Here is a 13,449-nt window from a genome sequence, read left to right on the forward strand (position 1 = left end):
ACACACACACACACACACACACACATCTGGTAAACAAACGGTTTCCCTGGCATTGACAGACTTTTCATACATTTTATAAAATTAGTTTTGTCCGTAATTGTGACTTAAGTGGATTCCCCTGCAGACATGGTTCAGTAAGGTTGGAGAGTGAATGAAACGTGTTCCTGATGTCGAGGTTGGTGCAGCACCACAGGTAGCTGAGTTCTGTGTTGGATTTGCCTCTAACTTCAGTGGGTGGGCTCCCAGCACATGCAGCGTGGGTACAGTTGAGATTTTTTTTCACTGAAAAAAAACCTGTAGAAATATGCTGCGTAACTGGAACTATTGGGTCTATAACGCCCACAGGTGTTTGACAGTGACAACAAAAGATGGTGAACTACATCACAATGTGCGTGGAACACAATAGATTCTCGCAATTGGGAGTTGCAGCCTAAATCCTCACACACTACTTGTGGGTTATTATCTCCCGGGTGGCGTGGTGGGGAAATGTTCAACCACCTGTAGGCAGCACTAGTGCGGTACAGCCAGACACCTGAGAGATAAAGGATGGCACCTTCACTTTAATCTAATTCCCCTGCGTCATGGCCTGCTATTTTTATCCCCTGGCCTATATGTTCCCTACGCGGACTCTGTGCGCAAATGAGTCAGTGACAAAAAGGCAAATGGGGAAAATAAATTGCTCAGTCCAAACAAAGCCTTTCACTTCGTCTGTGGGTCACACCTTAATGACTCTCTGGCATAAAGAGCTGTTGTCACATTTGTACAGACCGGTGCTTTGTGGTAATTTTTATTTTTTTAGATTGTCCACTGTTTGTAGGCTGTTAAATCTAATATTCCTGCAAAATTTCTCCAGAGATTTCAATGCACGACTTAAAAGTGACTTGAAAGTGAACTTAATTCACAACCTGTTATAAAACAAGATATATCCAGTTTTCCTTAAATTTCTGCTGAATTAACTTTAGTGAACATATTTAAATTCTCATGTGTTGACAGTGAGTTTTCTTGTCTAAAAACTCAGCTTGTGGTTTTCTTTAAGCTGAAGTCTTGCGGAAGAAGTGGGCTTGTGCCAGCTGTGCGGTTAGCTGGCTAGAAAGATGTTGACTAGAGGGTGTGCGTGGAAGGAAAAGGAGGGGAGGAGGTGATGAGTCATCCACAAAATTTCATTCAGACCCTCGCCCTTAATCTGCAAGGCTACCTGACTGTGGTGCTTGAGTTACATTCAGGCAATCAGAGTGAAATCAAATTGTTCCTAGAGGCCTCAGCTATGCAGTTTTGGTACCAGTTATTAACTGTGTGAAGTTAATTTGGTGAGCTACCATATTCTGTGTGGGTGGGAGAGCCTGTGGCTCTGCGCCCTTCAGATGGCGAGGTCTTGGCAGTTTCAGGATTGGTGGGGCACAGGTGTCGAGGTCTGGCACTGAGGCCTGGTGACTATGGCTGAAGACTCAGTTTCTCAACTGCAGGGAAATGGCGGAATGTGGATGCATTACTGGCAACAATTCATAAGCCTCTGGCTTAATTTATTAATGAAAGTGAAATGTGTAACAGTTGCAGAGACATGAAGAGTTTAGAATATGAAGCATTCTGTTTCAATGATGTACCAGAGAAGATTCTCTGCTGACCGTGATGCATGTTGTCTTCCCACACACAGCGGTGCCGGGACCAGTGGAGGGGAGTTGGAGGAGGAGAGCTGGCAGCCCCCAGATTCCGAGCTCATCCAAAAGTTAGTTGCTCAGATTGAGTACTACCTGTCGGATGAGAACCTGGAACACGATGCCTTTCTGCTCAAACATGTCCGACGCAACAAACTGGGGTTTGTCAGCGTCAAGTTGCTCACTTCGTTCAAAAAGGTAACCGTGGCTGCAAAGCACTTTGGAACAAAAAAATGCAGTAGGAAATACTTGGAATTACTTGTCCTGATAAGGATTGTTGGCTAAAGCATAGTGTACATACCACATGCTATAGTACTAGCACAAAGGTGACTCATGTGCTTTTATGTCAAAGGGATCGTAAGAGATACTTTTTTTCAAATGGGGTTATAGGAGGTACTTATCCATAGTTGGTGAAGTCAATAGTGAATGTTATATTTTAATATTTCCACCGCTTTACCTTGCCATCAGAAAGCCCTTTCCATTGGGGAACTAAAGCTGTCAATATTCAGAAAACGTAATATAGGAAACATAATATTCACAAACTGTTACAAACACACTGGGACATAAGAGTGTCACAAAAATGGAGGGAGACAAAACGCGTGCAGAAACTAACAGACCCACCTACCCAAGACAAGGGACCAATCGCACACCCTAACAAAAAAGGCTACAGCATTGACCTTAAGGACTCAGCAATGCTGTGCCAAGTCTCAAGTCTTCCCCGGGGCTCCATCCACATGAGCTGTAGAGTTCACTTTGGTGTTTTTAAAGGGTTAGTTTGGATTCACTAATGTCGCTTAATGACAAACTAACCAATCAGCGGTAGACCAGCAACTGTACAAGTTTTTTGTTTTATAGCCTGGTGGCTTTAAAAAACGCATAGATGTAGGCAGTATAACCGCTTCCATTACCTGTGGGAATGGGCCGTTTGATGCCAAGGTAAAGTGGTGAAAATATTTTGTATAAACTGTAGGCTTTTTTGTTTTCTTAGTTGCTTCCCCCATCCACAGCAGTACGTTGCTTATCTTCCGTGCTGGTACTGCTGCCTGCTTCTCCAAACTGGGGGCGTGCCGACTGCCATCTACTGTAGTGACACACAGACTATGGTTTAGTACCTCATGCAACCCAACTTATAGAAATCTAAACTGTCAATATCCTTGAGCTGATAATGTTGATAGCGTTTTATTGAGTTGATAGTCAACTCAAAATGTTAAGCCACATTCTACATACTTGATAAGTATTTAGTATGTATGGTGACCATGCCTTTTGGCAAAGACTTGCCATATGTGAGCCAGAACCACACTGCCAAAATGTACAAATTAAGGTAAAGCGAGGCTAAGAAAGTTAAAATGGGAACCTGGGTAATGCTTTTTCTATTTTTAATTTCTAGTGACGTATAGGCTCGTGTGAATTTGAATAGCAATGACTGGTGTTTCTAGTGTCAACGTGACTAACTGTTGGAGATGCAATTAGATTCTCACATTGATTCACAACAGCTGGTGCAACATTAGGCCTATGCGTGCGGATTTGTTTTTAATTTGTTTATGACGCAAGTGATGAGTCCCCATGCTCATTTATAATATAAACAAGGATTCGCATATGAGATTAGTGAGACTGAGGTGATGAATTTTAAACCTGAGCAAATTATACAGTGAATTGGGTAATGCAGTGAAGCCAGGAGGTTTGATTCAGGAAATATGACTGGAAGGAAGGCAGTACACACTACTGATCGACCTTGCTGACAGGCTTAAGTTATTGTTTAACCAATTTTTACTAAAGCTTAATAACTCTGATAAGCAGTACTATGGATCAATGTATTAAGTAATTGTTATGAGATGGCCCTCGTTAAACTTGGCATCCCAACCATGTAACGCAGGCATTGTCTCTTTGCAGGTGAAACACTTGACTCGTGACTGGAGAACAACTGCCTATGCTCTGAGACACTCAAAGATACTTGAGCTGAACGATGAGGGGCGAAAAGTGCGGCGCAAATCTGCAGTGCCAGTCTTTGCCAGTGAGTCGTTGCCTAGCCGCATGCTCCTGTTAAGTGATTTGCAGAGCTGGCCAGAGCTGGCAGCTCTCACTAAAGATAATGGAGTCAGTGAGGGAGGAACCACTCATCAGGAGCAGCTGATGAAACTGTTGCTGAAGGAGTTTGGAACATACGGCGCCATCGCCTCTGTAAGAGTCCTAAAGCCAGGGAAGGACCTGCCGGCTGACCTGAAGAGGCTGAGCGGCCGCTACACCCAGCTGGGCACTGAGGAGTGCGCGATTGTGGAGTTTGAGGAGGTGGAGGCAGCTGTTAAAGCCAATGACGCTGTGGGGAGTGAGGATGGAGGGGCCGGGTCGCTTGGGTTGAAAGTAGTCCTGATTGGCACCAAGCCGCCCAAGAAGAAGGTACCGAAAGAACGGCCGCGCGAAGAAGGTGGGATGCGCAAAAGTCGCTCCCTCAACAGCAGAGTGCGAGAGCTTCAGTACCACGGGGACGACTCGGCCTGCAGCTCCTCAGACACTGAGAGCAACCCTACGTCCCCTAGGCTGGCCAGGAAGTCCCAGTCCTGCAACAAGCTCAGCCCCACCACTGCAGGCATCAACATCCAGAACAATCACCTCAGTCCTGCTATGTCCCCGCGTAACAGTCCCTGGTCTAGCCCCCGTGCCAGCCCCTGTCCTCAGCGCAAATCTCCGCATTCCCACAAGTCTCCCTTAGCCAGCGAGGGCAGACTGAGCCCTGAGGCTGGGCGTCGCTGGGCAGACTACTCCTCAGACAGCAGCCTCACCCCTTCAGGGAGCCCGTGGGTTCAGCGGCGCAAGCAGGTGGCGTCTCAGGAGAGCAGTCCCGTGGGCAGCCCGATGCTGGGTAGAAAGATCCAGAACGCCGATGGCCTGCCGCTAGGTGTAATGAGGCTGCCAAGGGGTCCTGACGGAACCCGCGGCTTTCACTGTGTCTCGGTCGCTGAGAGGGGAAAGAGTGCAGCTACTCAGACTTGATAAGTGGAGCATTCTTAGGCACTCCTTATCCCCCAGGGAAAAAAATGATCGCTTGGAAATTTGGGCTGTTCTTGGCCGTGTCGCCCAGTCCCCACCCCACATTTGAGACTGCGTAGATATATTTTTGTTGAGTGCATCAGTTTTGAGTCTTTTGTTATATTTTTATACGTTTTGGGTTACCATGAGTTACCATTGGTGATTTACTAATGGAAATTTGAGTGAATATTAATTGATGCTTTGAAATGGACCATGTCACCTCCATTGCTGTCTAAACTTTTTCTACATGGGTTGGAGAGGGAATTCCACTTTATGTATTTTTTTTTATTATTAAAGTGTCCTCTGTATTGTGTAAAAGCTCACATTGTATGTGGATGATGTATAAATGTCTAAGTCGTGTAAATGGCATAGGCACATGGACTTGATAGAAATATCACCATATGCCTTTTTCTGTGTTTGTCTACTGTGAGTTTCTTTTTTTTTTTTTACATGCTATTTAAACTGAGGCCATAATTGCTCCACTGCCATAAAGGTTGGACAGTTAAAATCTGGAAATGATACTTTTTTTTTAGTTTTTATTTAGCCTTTTTTTTATTTTCAGTATGCTTTGGCACTTAGTTGGGAAGGTGCTCTTCTCTCCCTGTAAATGTTAATTAGTTTGACAGGTAGCTGCTTTATTTATTGTTTTAGCTTCATTTTTATTTGTTTCTCAGCATCTGTTTCCATCAGTCTAAGCTCACAGTGAGGTTTGAGGGATGTTCAGGTCGGGCAGGAAAAAAAAATGCTCATGTTCGAGCTGGGGTATTTGTACAGTGTGATTTCTGTTGTACAAATAAATCACTACAATTGCAATTAGCATGACTTTCTCTTTTGTTTTGTGGCACATGTTTGAGGTGGTTCATGATGTAATCCTAATTTCTATTTCAATATGCAAGAAACAGTTACGTGAGATATTGTTGCTGTGCCAAGACTGCAGAAGGGGTTTGACACTTGGCAAGCAGAATTGGCCTACTTGCACAGATGGGAGGATAAGAGATTATAAGATGTATCATCCATCCACAAACCACACTGACTAAACGTTGGAGCAGATCAGTTGCACAAGTAATTTTCCCATTTGCCTGTATCTTTGAATTTGCACTGCCAAGACCCTCACTATCCTTTTTGACTTTTCATGTCTTAGTTATATAATGTTGAGAATGGATTTAATTTGGCTTTTTGGACACCGATCAACCGAAGTCCTATTTACAAATGATCCAGATTGAATATATAACAAACAGGTTGTTGTATTTACCACCTCCAGTCAATATGTAGTAGAATCACCTTTTGACAGCAATTGCAGCTTGGCGTGGATAGGTAGGCACATCTGTGGACGTCCCCATTCATCCATTGTCCAAGCGCTGTCACATTGCATGGGGACTGAACTGCAATTTTCAATTTGTGATTGGACAGCGGTTTGGATTCTGAATTGGACAGAATTGTTTTGAATACAGAAAGTTCCTGTCTTGCTTTGGCTTCATGTTTGTGGTTGTCCTGCAGGAAGGTATATTTTGTTGTGTTCAGATTAACCTTTTCCTTTCATAAGCCTTCTAGGGCAGTGGTTCCCAAAGTTTTTCACATCAAGAAGCCCTGATCAGGGCACCTGGGTATCTCAGCGGGATGAGCATGCGCCCCCATATACAGCGTCTCAGACCTAGTTTCAATTCTGACCTATGGCCCTTTGTCGCATGCCATTTAGCTTCTCTCCCCTCCTCAGCTGTCCTATGTAATAAAGGCCTAAAATACCCCCTTATAAAATAAAAGAACTGCTAAATTAGACCACAGACCCCCATTTCATTAGATTTCATCCTCAGGATTTTTGCTTTTACACGTTTTATTACTGAAAGTGTTTAAAAACCCATGCCCAAAATGGTCATACATTCTATCATTGTAATACTTACAGGTGGAATTATAGTGAAAATAAATGATTCCCCTTTTTGCAGAGGACCCCCAGATGTGAACCAGAACCCTGCGACTTTTTCAGTGTCCATAGACCTCTCGGTAGCTGCTCACTGATGCGCTTCTCACACAAACATTTAGTTTTTTAGGATAGCTTTTGAGGATATTTAGTCAAGCCATGTTTCTGATATCCTTCCCCAGGTTGGTATTTTCCAATAGCATTTTCACAAACGTGTTTCTTTGTTCTTTTTTTTTGCCCTGAAATTGACTAACCAGCTGTTGAACTTTTTAAATACAGGTGTATTGATCTTAAAATAGCATGTCATGTCTTGATTACACACAGGTGACCTCCACTCAAACATAATATGCCTTTTAAAAACATTGCTGCAATTGTGATGATTTGCATGTCATAGCAAAGGGCGTGAGCGCATATGCAATTAATTATTTTAATTTAGATCATATTGTGGAGCTCTGTTTGGACTTTGTCATTAAATGGGCCTCTCTGCTGATTAGTCCACAAAAAAACCTCCATGTGAGACCATGTGTTCCAAAACAAAAATGCCCAAGGGTGGTGAATACATTTACAGGCACTATTTCTATCATGACAGTTGGATGCTCGCAGAGTTATTAGATTTTTGAATTCAAGTGGATCCAGCAGCGTTCTGTTTACGCACTTTTTGTTCAAGATATTATCTCGTGTGGGAGTGAATTTAATGGGAGGACACACACTGTTAGGCAGCGCTGGATGCGGAGGGTCAGGACCGAAGCTCCAACATCCACCAGAGCTGCAATGGGACTAAGTGGTATTGCGTAAGTGCGGGATGAATACATTTTTTTGTTTTCCTTTTTACATGATTAGCAATTCAAAATCAGGAAGTCGTGACTTTGTCTGCTTTTGACAAACAACATTTTGGCTCAACTCCCAATAAATGTTCATTCTAGTGTGAAAAATAATTACTGTTTGGGATAAGTACCACAAAATTAAATTATTATTCTCATAAGACCAAGTTCTATATAATTACCATTAGTCAAATTGGAATATAAAGAGGGATAATAGAAAAACGAAATGCCGCTCCGGCCATTATTTGTAGTTGGGCAGTGGCCATTGATGTATGAATATATAATATTTAATGCATGCCATTTACTCCAAAGATCGTCCAGCTCTGTTTGAGCGCGGTATGTAAAAGTTAGTTGATTTTGTGTCTTTGTACATTCAGCTTTGTTATACTGAAGTAGTCCATCATATTATTATTTCTTATCAGTTTAAAATGCATGTACCATACAATAATGATGTATGATTTAAATGCTATACCCAGAGGTAATAGAATACACATAACCACACAGTATGAGTCAGACAGCTGATGTCATGTTGAGGCCAGAAACTCATAGGGAGCATTTTCTCAATATTAAAACTACAGGTTTCCAAAAGGTAAAGAACAATTTTCTTCTTGCAGAATATAGCTGAGAATTTCATGTTTCAACTCAAAAGAATATGACACACACTTGCATCAGTCTGTGGGAGGGAGCTGTAGTGGCTGTGAGTGGGTGGTGACAAATTTGAGGAACTAGAATAAGGGTGGAGTAAATTTACAACAGTCTCGGCAAAGCAGCCAATCGGAAAAGTCAACACAAACACCAAGAACTTACTAAAAAGGAAAGGGCTTTTTTTCCCCCTAACATTATGTAACCTGAGGACAGAGATATCTACAGGATTTGTTGAATGAAATAGTTATGTAAAAACTTGACAAAACAGATTCACTAACTGCCTGTCACTCTGTTAATGTTTAACCCCTGCCTCTGTCAATACGGCGCCTTGCTTAAAAGCCCTTAAACAGTTTAGGGAGTGTTCCTCAGCCACTAGGTCACACTCCTGACCCCCCTTCCTTCTGTCATATGCCTGTGGGTAACACAGGCTTCTGGCACAACTCTGTGTTTAATGTGAGGAAAAGCACAGACATCTGTGAAAATGACTTCAGCTAATAATAGAGGATTCCAATCAGAGGCTGTGAGAGGAACGACATTCAAATAGACGGCCCAGCCTGAGGGCCCCTTGTCCTGCTCAAGTCCAATATTGAGTTGAGGCTGACCTCTTATTAAAGTATTAAGCAAGTCAGAAAAAAACACAGTTTCGTCCAGGATGATTGTGTAACTAAGGAAAAAATGTTGCTTCCCTATTGCAAATGAACACAAGATAGTCATTTAAATGCCGCTAATCTGAATTTTTGAATTGAAATGTCTTAGCTTTCAGTATGTGGCTTTTCAAAAAAAAATTGCAAGTCAAAATTGTGCGTCGTCTCACCACCCTTTCTTATGTCTTCAAATTCCAGTTCTCTTTTTGCAAAAACCTGGCCAAATTGTGCACTGTAGCCCCATTAAACGAGTCAATGAAAATGTTATGCTGTGGTTCTTGTATATCCACTGAAAACATGAAGTACAATTCAATAACAACATATAATATTCCACAATTTTATTTGCATAACTTAAAAAAAATGTAATTTACACTGTTGGAAACATTCAAATTATCTGACACTGAAACATATTCACATGAAGTGAAGGGGGAGCCCATTTGAAAAATACCAGCTGAATGCACGGTATATCTCCAATATCTCCAACACAGGGAAACCACAAGTTTCTAGTGCAACACATTCAAAGTGTTTCAATATCAATTATGACAAACATACACTGTTAGAGATTATTATCTCTGTTTCCAAAAAACAAATCTGACTACATGTTGCAGTAAGTGATGACATAAATTAAGAGTTCATGCCTCTGCCCTTCTTTCCGGTTCTCGACCGGTTCCAGTTGCTGGTTGAAGATGCAATAGTTCTTTTGCATTTAGTTTTATAACGTGGACTTTATCAACAAGATTTCAACATTTGATTTAAGCAATGGTATTATTTATCTCGCTCTTAAGGCATTATTCTTACAGTTGTGCCTCGACTCAATGTAGTGGAAAAAAAAGAATGTGTAAAATAACCGTTGAACGCATTCACAAGACCAACTGTGAATCAAAATACTAGATCAAATTCCTTTCTGCACCATGCTTTCTTTCAGGACTTAACTACTACTTTCCAGCTCGTCTATTGTGTCTGGTGTCACTATAAACAGCTGTGCAATAAGGAAGGAGCAACACAGGGCTCCAAGGTGGCAGGATGTCTGTGAAAGCACTGCTCCACAGGAAACCAAACCTCCCTATAGATCAGCATGACAGAGCCTAACCACCAGTTAAGTCAAATCAACCAGATAGACATGACTAGGTCCCTACCCCCCCTGCACAGATCCATCTGCAGAATCTCAACAGGAGACAGACGCAGAGTGATTAGGATTGATCTGATGGTTGTGTGGGTAGAGTCATCGTTGGTGTAGTGACGAAAACACTTCCTGCCTGTCAACAGATGGGATGAGGACGCAAGATTGGGCAGGCATTCGTTCCAAGAACACAGCATCTCAGATCTTCCATCTTCAAGAGTGAAGCGGTGTGAAGGGAAAGAGGGCACCAACCATCCCGCCACGTCTCCGGAGCTTTGCTTCAGATGTAAAGAGAACCGTCAGCAGGTCCCACATAACCCACCCCTATCAGAAGAACATCTATCAGAGTCCAAATGCCCAGGCCTCCAAAGCTGAACAGTTTGCCCAGGCCCTCTCTCCACTGGCCCAGATAAAACCGATCAGCCCCAAAACCACCAAGCGTGATGCTACAGAAAGACACAAGAGAAAATGCAGAACAGAGTCAAAATGCTATTAGATCACACATCCTGATTCAAATACATTTTTTGAAGGATGTTTCCAGCATCTAAGCTGCTTATAACTTGTGTGATACTAGTGGCAGGTTTACCTCAGTGCTAATGCCGTTGACCATTTGTATCCGCCTGTCCAGTTACAAAATAAACGTTTCTGGAAACGTCTTTTACCTACAGAAGAAAAAGACATTCAGTGAACACAGACAGTGGACCTGATGCTCAAAACATTTCCCAGACAAATAAAGAAACTACAAGAATAATTCAGGAAAACTAATGACTGAAAACACATTTCCATCAGCAAATTTACAATATATGTAGAAAGAATTTTAAAACATTTGACATTGTTTTTTTACAATGCACTAAATATTTGAATACAATAAGTAATACATCCAAAACTCTGCTGCCTGCCTCCTCACCTACACCCGTTCCCATGCCCACATCACTCCCATCCTTCAGAACCTCCTCTGGCTCCGTTTCCCAAAAGATTCAGTTTAAAGTCCTCCTCCTCACCCACAAAGCCCTCCAAAACCAGGCTCCTTTCTACCTCACAGAACTGCTCCACCGCAATTTACACCTGGAAGACCTTAGGACTGCAATTAGCAAAAGCCCTCCTGTCCTAAGGACTGAAAATAGTAATATTTATCACATTAATTATAACAGAGTCTAACCCTGCATAGGACACTTAAAAAATGTCACATTATTGTTTTAGGAAAAAGGGTCATTTTGTAAATTTTAACTAGGTGAGAAAATCTGTAAACCCTCACTTTCTCTGGTCCACAGTGACTGACTGAGACACAGTTATCCCACTGAAGGTAAAGAAACCGAGCAAGCTTTACTGCAGTGCTTTTATCATACCTAAACAATGTACATGGTCTAACACGTCACAGGTGGCGTTGTAGCGCTTGCGCGGGCAGGAAACCGTCATACAGTTGGTAGAGTTTGAGCAGCGGTACTGAGACGGGTCCAGCTGCCAGCAGAACTGACAGGTGATGGAGAGGGAGAAGTTGGTTTGCTGCTGTCCCGACTCTCCCTACAAATACAAAGAAACAGGTAATCAAAACACATCTATTACAAAATTAACGCAAATCACTAGCCCCTTTTGCACAGAGATTATACAAAAGGTTAGCAAAGGCGGCATAATGCTGCCCCAGTGCGTGCTTTCACATAGCATGCCGGCCTTGTGTAAGCCGGACCGCATCAATAATCAACCACACAAACGCAACCGGACCCACAAATTGCAAATGTTATTCAGTATAGTAGCACAATTGTCAGTAGAGAGAAGGACAGAGATGGCCGCAGACTCCACAGATTTTTAATAACTGTGGCTACTCAGAACGCTGTTTTGTCACTTTCTTTTCTTTGCAACATTTAGATCACTTCCAGTTTCATATCTGACACAAATGCTACAAGCACAACGTGACAGTATAGGCCATTTTTCATTTCCCCTTTTATCAAAGAGCTAAACATGACAGAACCGTCCTCTACCTTTATGCAGAATAGATCTATCACAACATGAACTGCTACTCACAATACAGTGAACTCCTTTTTTGGGTTTACAAGTGAAGGAAGCTGGTTTCCGGTAGGTGCAGTTGTGTTGGTAATTGCAGTGCATGCAATCAGCTGGCAGGCGACTACACAAACCCCCACTAGGACACCTGGAAGTGTAGCTCTCTTCATCTGTGGGAGACACTGCAGAGTGGAAAACATTAAGTTAAAGGAGGTTTTTCTTTTAATTTCTAGCCAGAATAATCAACCTCAAGTGACAAAGTTTGATGAAAGTTAGTTTTATGACTAGGTCTGGGAATAAACTTGTAACCGCATCCCTCTAAATATCTTGCCAAATAAAGAAAATAAGGCTGTAGAGGTAAATGACTAACAATGCCCTCCACAAAAAGACCAACAAACAAGCCTTGAGCAAGGCCATTCATTCCTGATTGCTCCATTAAGGCTCTCTGCTGGCCAGCAAAAGAAAGAGGAAAATTGTTATTGCTCTGTTGAAAAGAAATTAACTCTTCAAGGCCTAGATAACACGTGAGCAATATTACCTTTGATGTGAACAGGGTAAGAAAGAATATTTTATAAGGTGGAAAACCTAAAATATGAAAAGGCATTTGAAAGCTGATAAATCCTACCTGACTAAGCTGTTGTTTCTCTGGTCTTGTTTGTACGTTATAACATAGATAAATTGAGTATTCCGAAAGATAACTGTTACATTACAGAAGTTACAAAATCAGATATATCTATATATTTATACACACACACACACACACACACACACACACACACACACTAATAGTCCTAGGCTATACATGAGGAATTCCTTGCTATTTTGTAGCACACCTCTTGTAGGAAAATGCTTCTATGTTCAAATATGAAACAATATGCAATTAATGTGTTTGTAAAAGAAACTCTAGTTCCAGGTTACAGGGAATATGATTAATGTTAATTAATGTTACTAATAACTGATGTGCTTACCAGAGGCTGCAGCAGGGACCACTGGGCTGGTGATGACAGGTCCATGCTGGGCATCTCTGGTGTAGGGAGGCTCCTGGCCAACATGAGGAGAGCTCAGGTACCCTGACAAGCAACCAGGTAGCCATGTTTATGAACAATATATGTGCTGATTGTGAAAATACCTAAACAATAGCTCACAATAGGCCGTGGTGTGTTGGTATTATATCACAGCATTGCGTCGTGCCGAACAACACCCATTGTGAGCCTTTGTTTTTATAAAATATCATTGAGTATGGCAATGTGAAAGCTATAGTTACATACTGCCTAAAACGCTGATATCAGTATTGAGAAGTACTGGATTTTATGTTCTGATCCAATACCACATAATAAAGCTCTAAAGAAAATCTACATTAAAGTAGTTTATTTATGTTCTTTTTCCATTATAACAGACAGCTAGCTCTAGCAGCTAGCAGTAGCTCAGTTCGTAGGGAGTTGGGTTGGGAACCAGAGGGTCACTGGTTTAAGTGCACATACGGACTACAGTGTGGTGGTCTGGACTGGTAGCTCGAGGTGCCAGTTCACCTTCTGGGCACTGCTGAACCCTCAACTGCTACAGGAAATCATTCCTACCACAGGCAATAAAACTCTTTACCTTGTCATCACTGGGTGCTAGATGAGACTTT

At 42.1% G+C, this 13,449-nt stretch overlaps 2 protein-coding genes across 2 annotated transcripts in view; one reads left to right on the forward strand and one right to left on the reverse strand.

Annotated features, from left to right (window-relative positions):
- larp6a (La ribonucleoprotein 6, translational regulator a) overlaps nt 1-5,489 on the forward strand; it is an 8,513-nt gene extending 3,024 nt beyond the window's left edge. The window contains exons 2-3 of the mRNA XM_032517382.1: nt 1,652-1,850; nt 3,543-5,489. Coding sequence (XP_032373273.1) covers nt 1,652-1,850; nt 3,543-4,640 — 1,297 coding nt within the window. The 3' untranslated portion in view covers nt 4,641-5,489. The remainder of the gene's footprint in view (nt 1-1,651; nt 1,851-3,542) is intronic.
- A 3,535-nt stretch (nt 5,490-9,024) lies between these two features.
- The window catches only part of tm2d3 (TM2 domain containing 3), a gene marked incomplete at its 5' end in the record, with an annotated part of 6,103 nt that continues 1,678 nt past the window's right edge, over nt 9,025-13,449 (reverse strand). The window contains 5 exon segments of the mRNA XM_032514960.1: nt 9,025-10,267; nt 10,408-10,483; nt 11,168-11,342; nt 11,841-12,001; nt 12,788-12,889. Of these exon segments, the coding sequence (XP_032370851.1) occupies nt 10,102-10,267; nt 10,408-10,483; nt 11,168-11,342; nt 11,841-12,001; nt 12,788-12,889 (680 nt within the window). The 3' untranslated portion in view covers nt 9,025-10,101.

The sequence above is a fragment of the Etheostoma spectabile genome, chromosome 1, assembly GCF_008692095.1.
Source record: "Etheostoma spectabile isolate EspeVRDwgs_2016 chromosome 1, UIUC_Espe_1.0, whole genome shotgun sequence".
Classification (NCBI taxonomy): Eukaryota; Metazoa; Chordata; class Actinopteri; order Perciformes; family Percidae; genus Etheostoma; species Etheostoma spectabile.